This window comes from Odocoileus virginianus, chromosome 15 (genome assembly GCF_023699985.2).
Source record: "Odocoileus virginianus isolate 20LAN1187 ecotype Illinois chromosome 15, Ovbor_1.2, whole genome shotgun sequence".
NCBI classification, from domain to species: Eukaryota; Metazoa; Chordata; class Mammalia; order Artiodactyla; family Cervidae; genus Odocoileus; species Odocoileus virginianus.
In genome coordinates this window covers 65524179-65539116 of record NC_069688.1, presented here as the reverse complement: position 1 = coordinate 65539116, position 14938 = coordinate 65524179, and the positions used below count along the sequence as shown (strand labels likewise).

The 14938-nt window shown below is 46.5% G+C and overlaps 1 protein-coding gene across 8 annotated transcripts in view; it reads right to left on the bottom strand.

Moving 5' to 3' along the window:
- The window catches only part of DEPTOR (DEP domain containing MTOR interacting protein), a 168667-nt gene that overhangs the window by 87889 nt on the left and 65840 nt on the right, over positions 1-14938 (bottom strand). For all 8 annotated transcript variants that reach the window (XR_011491563.1, XM_070477477.1, XM_070477478.1 and 5 more), the window contains exon 4: positions 5201-5379. Coding sequence is in view for 7 of the 8 variants with exons in the window: in XM_070477477.1 (XP_070333578.1) it covers positions 5201-5379 (179 nt within the window). In the remaining variant the exon portion in view is untranslated. The remainder of the gene's footprint in view (positions 1-5200; positions 5380-14938) is intronic.

The window sequence follows — 14938 nt, the reverse complement described above, 5'->3', positions numbered from 1 at the left end:
CCATACACCCAGGTGGTTGTTCAGTCGCTCAGTCATGTCCGACTCTTTGTGACCCCATGGACTGCAGCACGCCAGGCCTCCCTGTCCTTCACCAACTCCCGGAGTTTACTCAAACTCATGTCCATTGAGTCAGTGATGCCATCCAGCCATCTCATTCTCTGTCATCCCCTTCTCCTCCTGCCTTCAATCCATACATCCTGGACCAAGGTAAACACCTTTCTAAGGCACAAGGACTAGTAGCTACTGGTTAGCTATGCAACCTTGGAAAAATATTTTAAAGCTTTGAATTCCAGATTTCTTCACTGTAAAACTATAATAATAATAGTAATACCAATGTCACAGAATTGCTGTGAGGGTTTAATGAGATTATATATACAATATATGTCACCTATGTGAAATGTAAATATTAAATACACAATGTATTTATACATTAAAATTTGTAACGTGTTTAGTGCCTGGTACATGGTAAACCTCAATAAGTGAAAAATCTAGATAAATATGTACATACTAACCAACATCCACACAGGTGTATAATCACATACATGTGAACATGTAGGAGCATTTCTATATACACACATTCATATACATTTTCATGCAAGCTAGTTACTCAGCTAACAAATTCTGTCTTGATTAAAGAGCACCATTCATAAATGAAGCTGGTCAGGATTTCATAAGTGGGCCTGATTTTTACGCCTACTGGTTTTAAGCTAGGAAACACTTTTATCCAGAAATCTTTTGCTCAAAGCCTAAAGGTTGACTTTCTTTAATGTTTAACCAGTGAAACTAATTATTAGCTGAACAACTCAGAGCTTGGCTTAGAACACTCACTGGTATTTATCATTAACTCTAACATACACATATGTGGTGTCAAATTTTCACAATTCAAAGTTAGAATCTGTGATCTAGCAATGAATTGCTGGGCTGAGAAATGGGAACTCCCTTGGAAACTCTGACTGCTCTATATAGAGATATTCAATCCTCCTAAAACCATGGAAAACAAATCAGTAACACCCTGTTTTATCCTTTGTCACAACACTGCAGCATTTACGTTTATAGCATTACAGAATTACACTATAATTGAGGTGTAATTTCTTACTCTTTGGAAATCATTTGGAAACAATTTGTGGCATCCTCTGTCTTCTCTCTGAAGTCGAGGTGTATAGCATCAGTCAGCAAATGGTAGTATAAAAAGTTGGTTTTCTCTAGAACTTGCTATCACCAAGTTTTCTGTCTGGAGCAAAAATGACAGTACGAACTCCAACCCAAATGGCATTTTCACCAATGGAAAGTCCCAGTCACTCCAATCAATTCTGAGTTCACGCATACTACCAATAATACCCACTTGGATGTTACTACCTAAGTGGCCTCAGAAAAATAACTTAACCTATTGATGCTTTGGCTTCCTTATCTGTTTAAATGGCGATAATAAAAATACCTGCCCTACAGTTAATGATACTAATTTGTTCACTTAAAAATGTGTTAAGAGGGCTGATTTCACGTTAGTTGTTCTTACGATAATAAGATACGTTTAGCAACAGCAACATAGCTTCCCAGGCGGCTCAGTGGTAAAGAATCTCAATGCAGGAGATACAGGAGACGTGGGTTTGATCCCTGGGTCAGGAGGATCCCCTGGAGGAGGGAATGACAACCCACCCCAGCACTCTTGCCTGGAGAATCCCACGGACAGAGGAGCCTGGCGGCCCCGGTCCACGGGGCCGCACAGAGGTGGACACAGCAGAGCACAAACAAGAACGACTGCTGGGCCGGCCAAGATGTTCCTTCGGGTTTGTCCACACAACGTGCCGAGAAAACCCAAAGAACGTCTGGGCCAACTCTACGGAAAGTCTGCCTCAGGGCTTCCCCGGGGGGAGATGCCCTGGAGAAGGGGAAGGCTGCCCACTCCAGTACTCTGGCCTGGAGAATTCCATGGACTGTATAGTCCATGGGGTCACAAAGAGTCGGACACGACTGAGACTTTTAGGGGGCACGTGTTCAATCCCTGGTAGGGGAGCTAAGATCCCACATGCCATCTGACACGGAAAAAATATATATACATATATTACACATATATATATATATATATCTGCCTCCAAAAGTTAAAGAGGTTTCAAAAAGTTAATGTGCAAAATCACTATAAAAATGTCTGGCACACAATATAAATTAAATAAACAAATAAAATACAGCATACATCTTCGATTACTCTCTAACTGCTTCTATATCCATTTTATAATCCCTACAAGACTACAAGCTGTTTAAGGCCAGGGACCACACTGACATTTTACAATTCTAGTCACCTTTCAAACCTCAATCAATAGCCCAGTTGTAGACATATTAGACCATCAGTGAACAGTTGTGAGTGTGACTGTGGCAACATCAGAAAGGAGAAAGCACCCCCAAACCACTGAGTGGCTTGAGTGCCTTTTGAACCAGTGCTTCCCGGTCAGTGGTTTCCAAAGTGTCTGAACCAAGCGCACAGTTAAGTTTTTCTGTTACCAATCACGGCACACGTGACCATGGCCAAATGTTTATACAGCGTATTTTTTTTTTCCATTTATTTTTATTAGTTGGAGGCAAATTACTTTACATCATTACAGTAGTTTTTGTCATACATTGAAATGAATTAGCCATGGATTTACATGTATTCCCCATCCTGGTCCCCCCTCCCACCTCCCTCTCCACCTGATCCCTCTGGGTCTTCCCAGTGCACCAGGCCCGAGCACTTGTCTCATGCATCCAACCTGGGCTGGTGATCTGTTTCACCCTAGATAATATACATGTTTCGATGTATACAGCATATTTCTAACTGAAATATTTTGCAAAGCAATCCTTGACATTACTATATAAAACGTGCTCTGAGATTTATTCTAGTGAAATCCAATCCACTGCCTCTCAGACTTTTAAAGTGCATTTGAATCACGTAAGGTTATGCTAAGATGTAGATCAGATTCAGTGGGACGTGGGTAGTACCAGAGATTCTGCATTTCTGCCACATTCCGAGGTGACCCTGAGGATCCATGGACCATACCTTGAGCAGTATTATGACAGTCCAATCTAGTCAATTGAAAAAAAATTTTTTTTTCTTTAGTGGTTCCTTTTTAAAAAAATTTTATTCATAGTACAGTTGATTTACAATGTTCTATGAATTTCTGCTAGGCAGTAAAGTGACTTAGTTATACATATATTCTTTTTCATATTCTTTTCCACTATGGTTTATCACAGGATATTAAATACAGTTCCCTGTGCTAAAATTTTTCTTAATATTTTAATTTAAACATTTAAACCCACTGAAGTGAAAGTCGCTCAGTCACGTCCAACTGTTTTTGACCCCATGAACTATAGAGTCCATGGAATTCTTCAGGCCACAATACTGGATGGGTAGCCTTTTCCTTCTCCAGGGGATCTTCCCAACCCAGGGATCACACTCAGGTCTCCTGCATTGCAGGCAGATTCTTTACCAGCTGAGCTATCAGGGAAGCCCTTTTAAACCCACTAAAGGGTTACAATCTGAAGTTTGTAAAACACTGCTCCAAATAATTTCAAAAGTTTCTTTCATCTCTATAATTTCACTGTTTTTTCCCTAACCCTGGGGCAGAAATTCTAGGCCTGTGTAGAAGTGTGGGGAGGGGAGTTTATAGCAAGAATGATTCAGGTATTTCCTTTCCTACTGACTCCTAGGCCGAAATGCTTATCTAGCTCCGCCGTTTATTCACTGTTCTAAGCCTACGATCGCTGCTGTATTAATTGATTGAGGGACTTCCCTGGTGATCCGGGGTGAAGGATTGCCTTGCAGTGCTGGGGACACAGGTTCGACCCCCGGTAAGGGAACCAAGCTCCCACAAGCTGCAGAGCAATGAACCCACGTGCTCTGGAGCCACAGCTAGAGTCCCTGCACCGCAGTGAAGGATCCCACAGGCCACGACTAAGACCCGACAGAGCCAAACAGATGAACAAATAAGTGAAAATATTTACAAAGGAAACGAATCGGTCAAGCACTTACTCAGAGCAGAGCACTGAAACAAGCACTGTGTGTCTGCCTCGTTTACACACACAAGCACCCTACGCAAGCTCGCCCATTTTACAGATGAGAGAGGGTAAGTAGCTGGTAACCAGTGGTGCTGGGGTTCCAGAGCCTGTGTTCCCGTGGGAACCAGCCTCATGGGAACTGAGGGGGCTCAGTGATCCCCGCTTCCGGCAGTCACACCCTCACACGTCCTCTCTTGTACTGAACGGGACTGACCTGCCAACCAGCAGAGGTGCAGAAATGACCGTGTGTGACTCCGAGGCTCTGCTAAAGCCACCGTGGCTTCTGCCCACATTCTCTTGGATCACGGCCTTTGGAAGAAGCCTGATCCATGTCATGAGAATTCCCACGCAGCTTTATGAAGAAGTCTACAGAGCAATGGGCAGAAGTTTCCTGCCAACAGCCAGCAATGACTTGGTGCACATCCAAGTGAGCGCTGTGAAGGAGACCCTCTGGACTGCCAGGGCTTCAGAAGACTGTCACCCTGGACAACGTCTCGACTCCAGCCTCATAAGAGACCGCCAAGCCAAACCACCGGCTATGCCTCTCCAGACTCCCCACCCACAGAAACTGTACCAGGTAATAAACACTATTATTTTATAGCATTACGTTTTAGAGGAACTCCTTACACTGCAATAGGTAACTAATACGATTCTTCAATAATATGCTACTAATCTACTGCAGTATTATGATTCAGCCCTTAAAAAAAGGTGGGGGGAAATCTGATGAAGGCCTTTTGGATACTTCTTCAGCATGACAGCTTGAACCACAGTTCAGCAAATCTTCACTCTTCCACTGCAACCAGCTGTGTTAGGGCCATCTGCTTCCCATCCAGACTTGACCAGATGACCAGCTGTAGCCAGTCGGATGTGAAGCTGTGGCCTTTAATTTCACCCAAGCAGAGATTTTTGGAGACACTGCAAGAATCTGCCTGCTTGCTCGTACTTGGGGCCTCATCCATCAAAACAATATATTCCCAAAGGAAAAAAAAAAACACAACAACCCACAATATATGCCAGAGAGTGGATGCTCCTTTGGTCTGAGTCCCAGAATGAGAAGGCATGAAACGTGAACTTGACCCCCAGCTTACAGGTGAGCTGGGCTGAGCCCAGGCAGAAGCCGGGAGAGGGAAGAGCGTCGGCCGCGGGCGTGCGCCGGGCTCAGGGAAGGCGCGCTCACCGTGTTGGATGATGCCGTGCTCCACGAGCCGCCGGCAGAGCTGCTCGGCCTCCTCCCGCGCCGTGGCCTCCCCCTCCTGCACCAGCCAGTCCAGGAACTCCGAGGCCATGAAGGTGCGCTCGTACTTGACCCCCTCCTCCTCCCGGGGCTGCAGGAGCGTGTTCTCGGGGCTCATCAACCTGGCGGAGGAGAGGAAAGGAAATAAGGCAGCCTGCGCGTACCAGTGGGGAGCGGGGAGAGACGGGAGGAGGGGGTTACAAGGCACAAACGACCACGTGTAAGATGAACAGGCTGCAGGGAGATGTGGTCCTGCACGGGGAATATAGACAATATTTTATAACAACTTCAAATACAATATAAAAGTGAAAGTGTTAGTCGCTCAGTCCTGTCCGACTCTTTGCGACCCCACGGACTGTAGCCCGCCAGGCTCCTCCATCCATGGATTCTCCAGGCAAGAATACTGGAGTGTGTTGCCCTCTCCTTCTCCAGAGGATCTTCCCGACCCAGAGACTGGATCTGGGTCTCCTGCATTGCAGGTGGATTCTTTACTGGCTGAGCCACCGACAAAGCCCCAGCAGAGAATAATCTATGAAAATTTGGAATCACGATGGTGTACACCTGAAACTAATAATACTGTAAATCAGCTATACTTCAATTTAAAAAAAAGAAAAAGAAACCTACACAGAAGGAAAATCATTCAGTTGAAATCCTACATCCCAGGCCTCCGAGCAGTGTCACAGCAAGGCTCTCAGACAGACAGACGTGGCTGCTGACTGCTGCCGCAAACGCGGCCATCAAGACAAGGAGCTGCTTCAGAAGTGAACAAGAGGCATCTTTTCCTGGTGATTAGTAAGAACACTGAAAGTGCAATCCAAAACTCTAGCTTTAGCAAACTGTAATCAGTTTGTGTGTCTGTGGTCAGCTGCTCAGCCATGTCTGCCTCTGTGACCCCCCAGACTATAGCCTGCCTGTCTCCTCTGTCCATGGGATTTTCCAGGCATGAATATTGGAGTGGGTTGCCATTTCTTACTCCAGGGGAACTTCCTGGCCCAGGGATTAAACCCACATCTCTTAGTCTCCAGTACTGGCTGGTGAATTCTTTACCTCTCTGCTACCTGGGAAGCTCAGTATTCAGTTTAGCCTTCTTGAAAGGGAGTTACTAACCAAATTGCGCCCTCTCTAAAAAACGTCTCATATTTCTTTCCTAAAGGCATGATTCCTTTTCCCAAATCATTGGATTACTTGCTATGGACTTAATGCTTGTCTCTTCCCAAAATTTACATATGTTGAAACACTAAAGACAAATGTGGTACAATTTAGGGACAGGGACTTTGGGAAGTGATTATTTCATGAGTGGGGAGCTCCATTAGGGAGGAAGAAAGTTTCCTGTACCTTTGTAGGTTCTTCTGGCTGGTCTATGAATTAAACGGACATGAGACGGATTAACAGGACAAAGTTATACAAAAGTTAAATAATACGTACAGGGGGAGAGACACGGGAAACTGAGTAACTCACCAAAATGGGCAAAACCCCAGCCTTAAACACCACCGAAGTCAAGAGAGGATGATGGGGGTTGTGGTTCAGGACTCCAAAGAGGACGAAAGAGACTCAGACGAAGACAAAAAAGCACGTTTGGTAAGCAAATGCTTGCGGTGGCGTGCAGACACAACAGGACACAGAGCGGAATCTGGACAGACAGACTTCCTCAGGGGCCTCCCCGTCTGCGCACGCAGCTCGGACTCGGGTCATCCACGTTGAGCGCTCCTTTCCTGGAACGAGTCCTCTATCTACATTTTTTTAGGTCAAAGGTCAGATTTTCCTCTGGAGTCCTTCTGGGCTTTGATTGTTTTTAGCTCAAAGTAATCCACGTGCCAAAGAGACACCTTTGGGTGGCAAAGTGTGGTCCCCTACACGCCCATGCTGCGATCACTGTTTCTACAGGAATGGACCGCTAGTGAGAGGACCTCTGCGCACCGAGGGTCTTAGCACACGCCAGGTCAGCCGGCGCTTTGACTTGAACTTCCCAGGCTCCAGACAGTGAGGAACGGCGTTTGTTATTTAGGCCATCCAGTCTAGAGCATTTTTGCTATCGCGGCCTGAACTGAGGCAGTGGCCTGCGTGACTCCCTAGGGCGCCCTCGCCCGACAGCGCGGCTCACCGCCTGCCCGACCCTCCTCGCTCCCGGGTTCTGTCTTTGCTCCACCTGCAGACAGCCCCCCGGGCACAGGCCTCACCCGCATCCGCACAAGGGCACCCTGGGAGTCCCTGCTCCGGCTGACTCTAACAGCATCAGAGGCTGTGAGCGCTGTCTCCTCAGGGTCTGAGCCCCGGCAGGGAACCAGACTCCACAGGCCGCAAATGATACGCGAGGCAGCCACAGGAGTGAGTATTTTTAAAAAGTAAAAAGTAAAAATTCAAATCCGATAATGTCTGACCCTGCGGAAGATACGACGCCATGGCTTTTCATTGCTCTTAGACTAGAGACCAAAACCCTTTCTATGGCCTACAATGCATGCATGACCCTGACCCGCCCCTGTGGAACAGTCTCACCTCTGACCCCAGCATCCACAGGGGCTGGCCTTCTTTCAGTTCAAACATTCTGCTGGTGTTCAGGCACTAAGTTGTGTCCGACTCCTTGCAACCCCATGAATCACAGCACACCAGGCCTCTCTGTCCATCACCAACTCCCGGAGCCTACTCAGACTCATGTCCATTGAGTCCGTGATGCCATCCAACCATCTCATCCTCTGTCGTCCCCTTCTCCTCCTGCCCTCAATCTTTCCCAGCATCGGGGTCTTTTCAAATGAGTCAGGTCTTCGCATCTGGTGGCCAAAGTACTGGAGTTTCAGCTTCAGCATCAGTCCTTCCAATGAACACCCAGGACTGATCTCCTTTAGGATGGACTGGCTAGATCTCCTTGCAGTCCAAGGAACTCTCGAGTCTTCTCCAACACCACAGTTCAAAAGCATCAATTCTTTGGTGTTCAGCTTTCTTTAGAGTCCAACTCTCACATCCATACATGACCACTGGAAAAACCATAGCTTTGACTAGATGGACTACTTTGTTGGCAAAGTAATGTCTCTGCTTTTTCTTTTTTTTTTTTCATTCTTTTCATTTATTTTTATTAGTTGGAGGCAAATTACTTTACAATATTGTAGTGGGCTTTGTCATACATTGACATGAATCAGCCTTGGATTTACATGTGTTCCCCATCCCGATCCCCCCTCCCACCTCCCTCTCCACCCGATCCCTCTGGGTCTTCCCAGTGCACCAGGCCCGAGCACTTGTCTCATGCATCCAACCTGGGCTGGTGATCTGTTTCACCCTAGATAATATACATGTTTCCATGCTGTCTAGGTTGGTCATAACTTTTCTTCCAAGGACTAAGTGTCTTTTAATTTCATGGCTGCAGTCATCATCTGCCATGATTTTGGAACCCAAGAAAACAAATTTGTCATTTCCATTATTTCCCCATCTACTTGCCGTGATCTTCGTGTTTTGAATGTTGAGCTTTAAGCCAGCTTTTTCACTCTCCTCTTTCACTTTCATCAAGAAGCTCTTTACTTCCTCTTCTTTTTCTGCCATAAGATTGTGTCATTTGCATATCTGAGGTTATAGATATTTCTCCCAGCAATCTTGATTCCAGCTTGTGCTTCATCCAGCCCAGCATTCCTCATGATGTACTCTGCATATAAGTTAAGTAAGCAGGTTGACAATTACAGCCTTGATGTACTCCTTTCCCAATTTGGAAACAGTCCATTGTTCCATGTCCAGTTCTAACTGTTGCTTCTTGACCTGCATACAGGTTTCTCAGGAGGCAGGTAAGGTGGTCTGGTATACCCATCTCTTGAAGAATTCTCCACAGTTTGTTGTGATCCACACAGTCAAAGGCTTTGGTGTAGTTAGTAAAGCAGAAATAGATGTTTTTCTGGAACTCTTGCTTTTTCGATGATCCAACGGATGTTGGCAATTTGATCTCTGGTTCCTCTGCCTTTTCTAAATCCAGCTTGAACATCTGGAAGTTTACAGTTCACATACTGTTGAAGCCTAGCTTGGAGAATTTTGAGCATTACTTTGCTAGTGTGTGAGATGAGTGCAATTGTGCAATAGTTTGAGCATTCTTTGGCGTTGCCTTTCTTTGGAACTGGAATGAAAATTGACCCTTTCCCAGTCCTGTGGCCACTGCTCAGTTTTCCAAATTTGCTGGCACATTGAGTGCGGCACTTTCACAGCATCATCTTTTAGGATTTTAAACAGCTCAACTGGAATTCCATCACCTCCATTAGCTTTGTTAGTAGTGATGCTTCCTAAGGCCCAGCTGACTTTGCATTCCAGGATGTCTGGCTCTAGGTGAGTGATCACACCATCATGGTTACCTGGATCATGAAGATCTTTTTTGCATAGTTCTTCTGTGTATTCTTGCCACCTCTTCTTAATATCTTCTGCTTCTATTAAGTCCATACCATTTCTGTCCTTTATTGTGCCCACTTTTCCATGAAATGTTCCCTTGGTATCTCTAATTTTCTTGAAGATCTCTAGACTTTCCCATTCTGTTGTTTTCCTCTATTTCTTTGCATTGATCACTGAGGAAGGCTTCCTTATCTCTCCTTTCTGTTCTTTGGAACTCTGCATTCAGATGGGAATATCTTTCCTCTTCTCCTTTGCCTTTAGCTTCTCTTTGTTTCTCAGCTATTTGTAAGGCCTCCTCAGACAGCCACTTTGCTGCTTTTGCATTTTCTTGGGGATGGTCTTGCTTCCTGTCTCATGTACAATATCAGGAACCTCTGTCCATAGTTCTTCAGACACTCTATCAAATTTAATCCCTTGAATCTGTCACTTCCACTGTATAATCTTCTCAAACTAACAATGATTTACAACACAAAATGCATCATTTCACTCTAGAGCAGGAGGAAATCTTAGGGATCCCTGTAAGACAATTCCCCTCCATCCATGAGAAAATGCAGTCCTCACCCAAATGGGAATGCAGAAGGATGGCGCGCACTGTTTATCGACGCTCAGAAGCCGCGTCGTGCGCGGGCACCGACCCCGCACACCCGGACATGCGCTCCCTGGCAACGCTTTCAGACTTGCAGCCCAGTCCTGCTGTGGCCGGAACACAGGATCGGGAGTCTCAAGATTTAAGTTTATCCAGAATGGTCACATGGTACCTGTGAGATGGAAAGCAAGTCACTGTTTTCTTTTTTTAATCTTCCTTTCTCTCGAGAGTATAATGATAGCTTCACCCATCTGTTGTGAGAACCACATGTGAGTCTGAGTAAAACAACTTAATGATACAAAAGACAATGTATATACAGAGTGTCATACTTAACTAGTCATGGTGCCTTCCTCAGGGCAGGATAAATTTGTACCAACAGCCCTGGGGACTCCTCTGAGTCATCTCCTGTCTTCCCAGAACCTTCAGAGTTCCACTGCAAGCCATGAAAGGGCCACAGCTTTGGGAAGTAAGAGAACTGGGACTCAGACACAGCTCTGCCACAAACTAATGACATGGTTTTCTTTTCTTTTCTTTTTTTTTTTTTTACTGCACCAGTGTCCTTAAACTCAAAATAAATGAGGAAAATAATACATGTGCTATTGTCTTCACTGGATTGCTGTCATTAAAAACTTCTGTTAAAAAAAAAGTTCTAAGCACATAGTGTATGCTTTCATATTTAAGAGTTCAGTTCAGTCGCTCAGTCGTGTCCAACTCTTTGTGCCCCATGAACTGCGGCACACCAGGCCTCCCTGTCCATCACCAACTCCCGGAGTTCACCCAAACTCATGTCCATTGAGTCGGTGATGCCATCCCCCATCTCATCCTCTGTCGTCCCCTTCTCCTCCTGCCCTCAATCTTTCCCAGCATCAGGGTCTTTTCCAATGAGTCAGTTCTTCGCATCAGGTGGCCAAAGTATCGGAGGTTCAGCATCAGTCCTTCCAATGAATATTCAGGACCAATTTCCTTTAGGATGGACTGGTTTGATCTCCTTGCAGTCCAAGGGACTCTCAAGAGTCTTCTCAAACAACACAGTTCAAAAGCATCAATTGTTCGGTGCTCAGCTTTCTTTATAGTCCAACTCTCACATCATACATGACTACTGGAAAAACCCATAGCCTTGACTAGACGCGCCTCTGTCTGCAAAGCAATATCTCTGCTTTTTAACATGCTGTAAGAAGAGACACCATACTGGATCTTCGCCAAAAGGCCGTGAAGCGACTAGGAGTATTTATAAATCTACGGGCCACCCAGGTGGTCCTGGTGCTAAACAGCCCGCCTGCCAATCCGAGAGACATAAGAGACCTGTGTTCAGTCTCTGGAGCGGCAAGACCCCTAGCAGGAGGGCGAGGCAGCACACTGCAGTGCTCTTGCCCGGACAATGCCAAAGACAGAGGAGGCTGGCAGGCTGCAGCCACAGGGTCACAAAGACTGCAACATGACTGAAGCAACTTAGCACTCACACACACGTGAAATGTATTAGCATTCAACTGAACTCATTAAAAACCTTTAGAACTCTTTAAAAAAAGATCTTATTGGCAGAGATTAATCAGGGTTAATTTAGGATTAATACATACACTACTATATACAAATAAGTAAACAAGAAGGACCTACTCTAGAGCACAGGGAACTCCACCCAATATCGTGCACTAACCTACACTGGAAAAGAAACTGAGAAAGGAGATGTATGCACGCATAACTGAATCACTTTGTTGTCGACTTGAAACGAACATAACACTGCAAATTATCTTCAAGAAAAATTACAATACTCGTTTGCAGTGATTACAATATAACATTGTAGTTGCACTTCAATAAAAAAGTTAAATCTGCAGAAAAGAATATTATTTAGGTCTCTTCCCAAGTCAGCCCTCTTCTGTACGTCAATCCAGCCTAGAGATAGCTGGGAGGCTGCTTTCAGAGGGCCAGAGCCGCTGAGTACGTGTGAGCCGTAGAATCGTGTTTCACACAATACTGGAATGGGTTGCCATGTCCTCTCCAGGGGATCTTCCTCACCCAGGGATCCAACTTGGGTCTTCTGCATGGCAGGCAGTTTCGTTACTGTCTGGGCCACCAGGGAAGCCCATAATCACGACCAGGCGCTTCTTAGAAGAAGGAACCACCACCACACGTAGTCAACACGACGGGCAGGATCCCGGAGACACCTCCCAGGAGGCGGCCACCACGGCTCCTCCCAGGCCTCCTCCCAGCGTGACTCCACTGCTTCTCGCATCAGGAGGCTGAGTCTGCTGCCCCTTCCCTTCACCCTGGGCTACCTTCGTGAGCGGCACCAGACGCAGCAGAGGCAGCACCACTGTCTTCCAAGGCAAGGCTTTTGGAGGCTGTACAACGTCCTCTCACCCCCTCGGAACGCCGCACTGAGGCGGCTGGGTAAGGGAGCTGGTGCAGCTACTGGCGGTGGAGAGGCCACAAGGCCAGGGCAGCGGCCAGCATCTCTCTCAGATGCGAGGAGGAGGCCGCCTTGGGTATTCCAGCTCCGCTGACCCCCAGCAACAGTACGAATGAGCCCAGGGGGACCCCAGCACAGGAATGGCCCTAAAACCCACAGGATCAGAAGAAATAACACATCATCTGCTGTTTTAAACTACGCAGTGTGAAGGTGACTTGTTCTGTAGGGATAGATAGCTAGAATATATTCATATCAATGTTGTTTAGTTGTTGCTTAGACGCTAAGTTGTGTCCAAGTCTTTTGCAACCCCAAACTGTAGCCCGCCAGGCTCCTCTGTACATGGGATTTTCCAGGCAAGCATATGAGAGTGGGTTTCCATTTCCTTCTCCAGGGGATTTTGCCTACCCAGGGATCAAACCCACGTCTTCTGGCATTGCAGGCAGACTCTTTACCACTGAGCCACCTCCTATCAGGGGGTAATGGCAAAGCACATGTGAAACCCACAAAGAGAAACCTGTCACATCAGTTGGAAAGTACTGAAGGGGCAGTGAATGAATCCCAGAAGGTCCTGGAAATAAACTGCATAAAGTAGAGCCACATGGGGTTAGACCTGGGAGCCTGCATCGGTAATGGGAATCTAGAAAACAGAATGCCGAGGCATGGCGTTATTTCTTCCGTTTCTTTGGCCCTCAAAGAAGGTAGAGCGAAGACGAGGGAAACTAGCTTCCTTGGTTTCCTGGTTTCAGACTTTATTCCTCAAGGAAATCTCCCACCCCACAAAGCTGGACCATGTGCCACTATTAAGGGCTCCCTGCAAGGCCTCCTCAGATCCCTGCAGGCATGACCAGCTCACTTAATTATGAGCTTTCTGAGACCAGGCTCCTTGTCTCTGGGGTGGACAGCTGTTTCCTAGTACCACAGGTCCTAAGAAGTATTTGCTGGATGAATACATGAAACTCATTTCTCTGCATTCCCCTGCGACAGATCATTTACCTGGGAGTATGTGAAAAACGGCCCTCTGAGACCTCCCTGACAGCTCAGGGAACCAGATTCCATCCTTCCACTGCAGGGGGCGTGGGTTCGATCCCTAATTAGGGCACCAAGGTCCTTCATGCCACAGGGCAGCCAAAAAAGGTGTGGGGGGGAAGCCACCCTTAGAATGACCCCGCATGGAGACAAGGTGAGTCCGAAGTTCCTTCCTGATTGACACTCTCTATTTAAGATACAGACACGGACGCCCAGCCTTCACCTGCTGCCAACCACACTGTCCCTTCCAGCTCAGCAACCTTCCTTTCGGGGTATGGCGAGGACAGCGGGACAGAGGTTTGTCTGGGTCACTTCGTGTAACCAGAGACACAAATGGCCAGCCCTCCAAGGCTCCTGCTGAGGGGCTGGTGGCTGCTGGACAAACGGCTGGTGAGCTGCCGCTGCCAACATGAGCTTCAGCAGAGACCAGTTGGCAAGCCCGCCTGGCTGGGCTCATCTACCATTTACACATGCCCCGCAAGCCTGAAGGTCTTCTGACCCCATTTCCCCTTAGAATCAAGTGCTATTCCTGCCCAGATTCTTCTCTTTACCACAAAGCCTTGCTGGGGATTTGATTTTAGTGTCAACATGTAGTCATGGTGTTAAAACAATAATTTGACTCACTACTTGGTCCAATGATCTCTTACTATGCAACAAGCTGCCCCAAAGCTTGGTGACTTAAAACCACCACCACTTATGGGAATGTAAATTAGTGCAGCCAGTATGGAAAACAGTATGGAAGTTTCTCAAAAAACTAAAAATAGAGGTGCCATGAAAGTGAAAGCCGCTCTGTCGTGTCCAACTCTTTGCAACCCCATAGACTATACAGTCCATGGAATTCTCCAGGTCAGAATACTGGAGTGGGTAGCCTTTCCCTTCCCCAGGGGATCTTCCCAATCCGGGGATTGAACCCAGGTGTCCCGCATTGCAGGCAGATTCTTTATCAGCCGAACTACCAGGGAAGCCATTAAGATTCAGCAATCCCACTCCTGGGCATATATCCAGACAAAATTCTAATTCAAAAAGATACCTGCATCCCACGTTCACAGAAGCACTATTCACAATAACCAACACTTGGAAAGAACCTAAATGTCCACTGACGGATGGATACAGAAGATAGGGTACATGTACACAGCGGAACACTACTCAGCCATAAAAAAGAATGAAATACCATCTGCAGCACATGGACGGACTTGGAGATTATCAGACTAAGTGAGGTAAGTCAGAAAGAGAAAGACAAATGCCATGTGTTATCCCTTATATGCAGAATCTAAACCATGACACAAATGAACGTATTTGTGAAACAGAAACG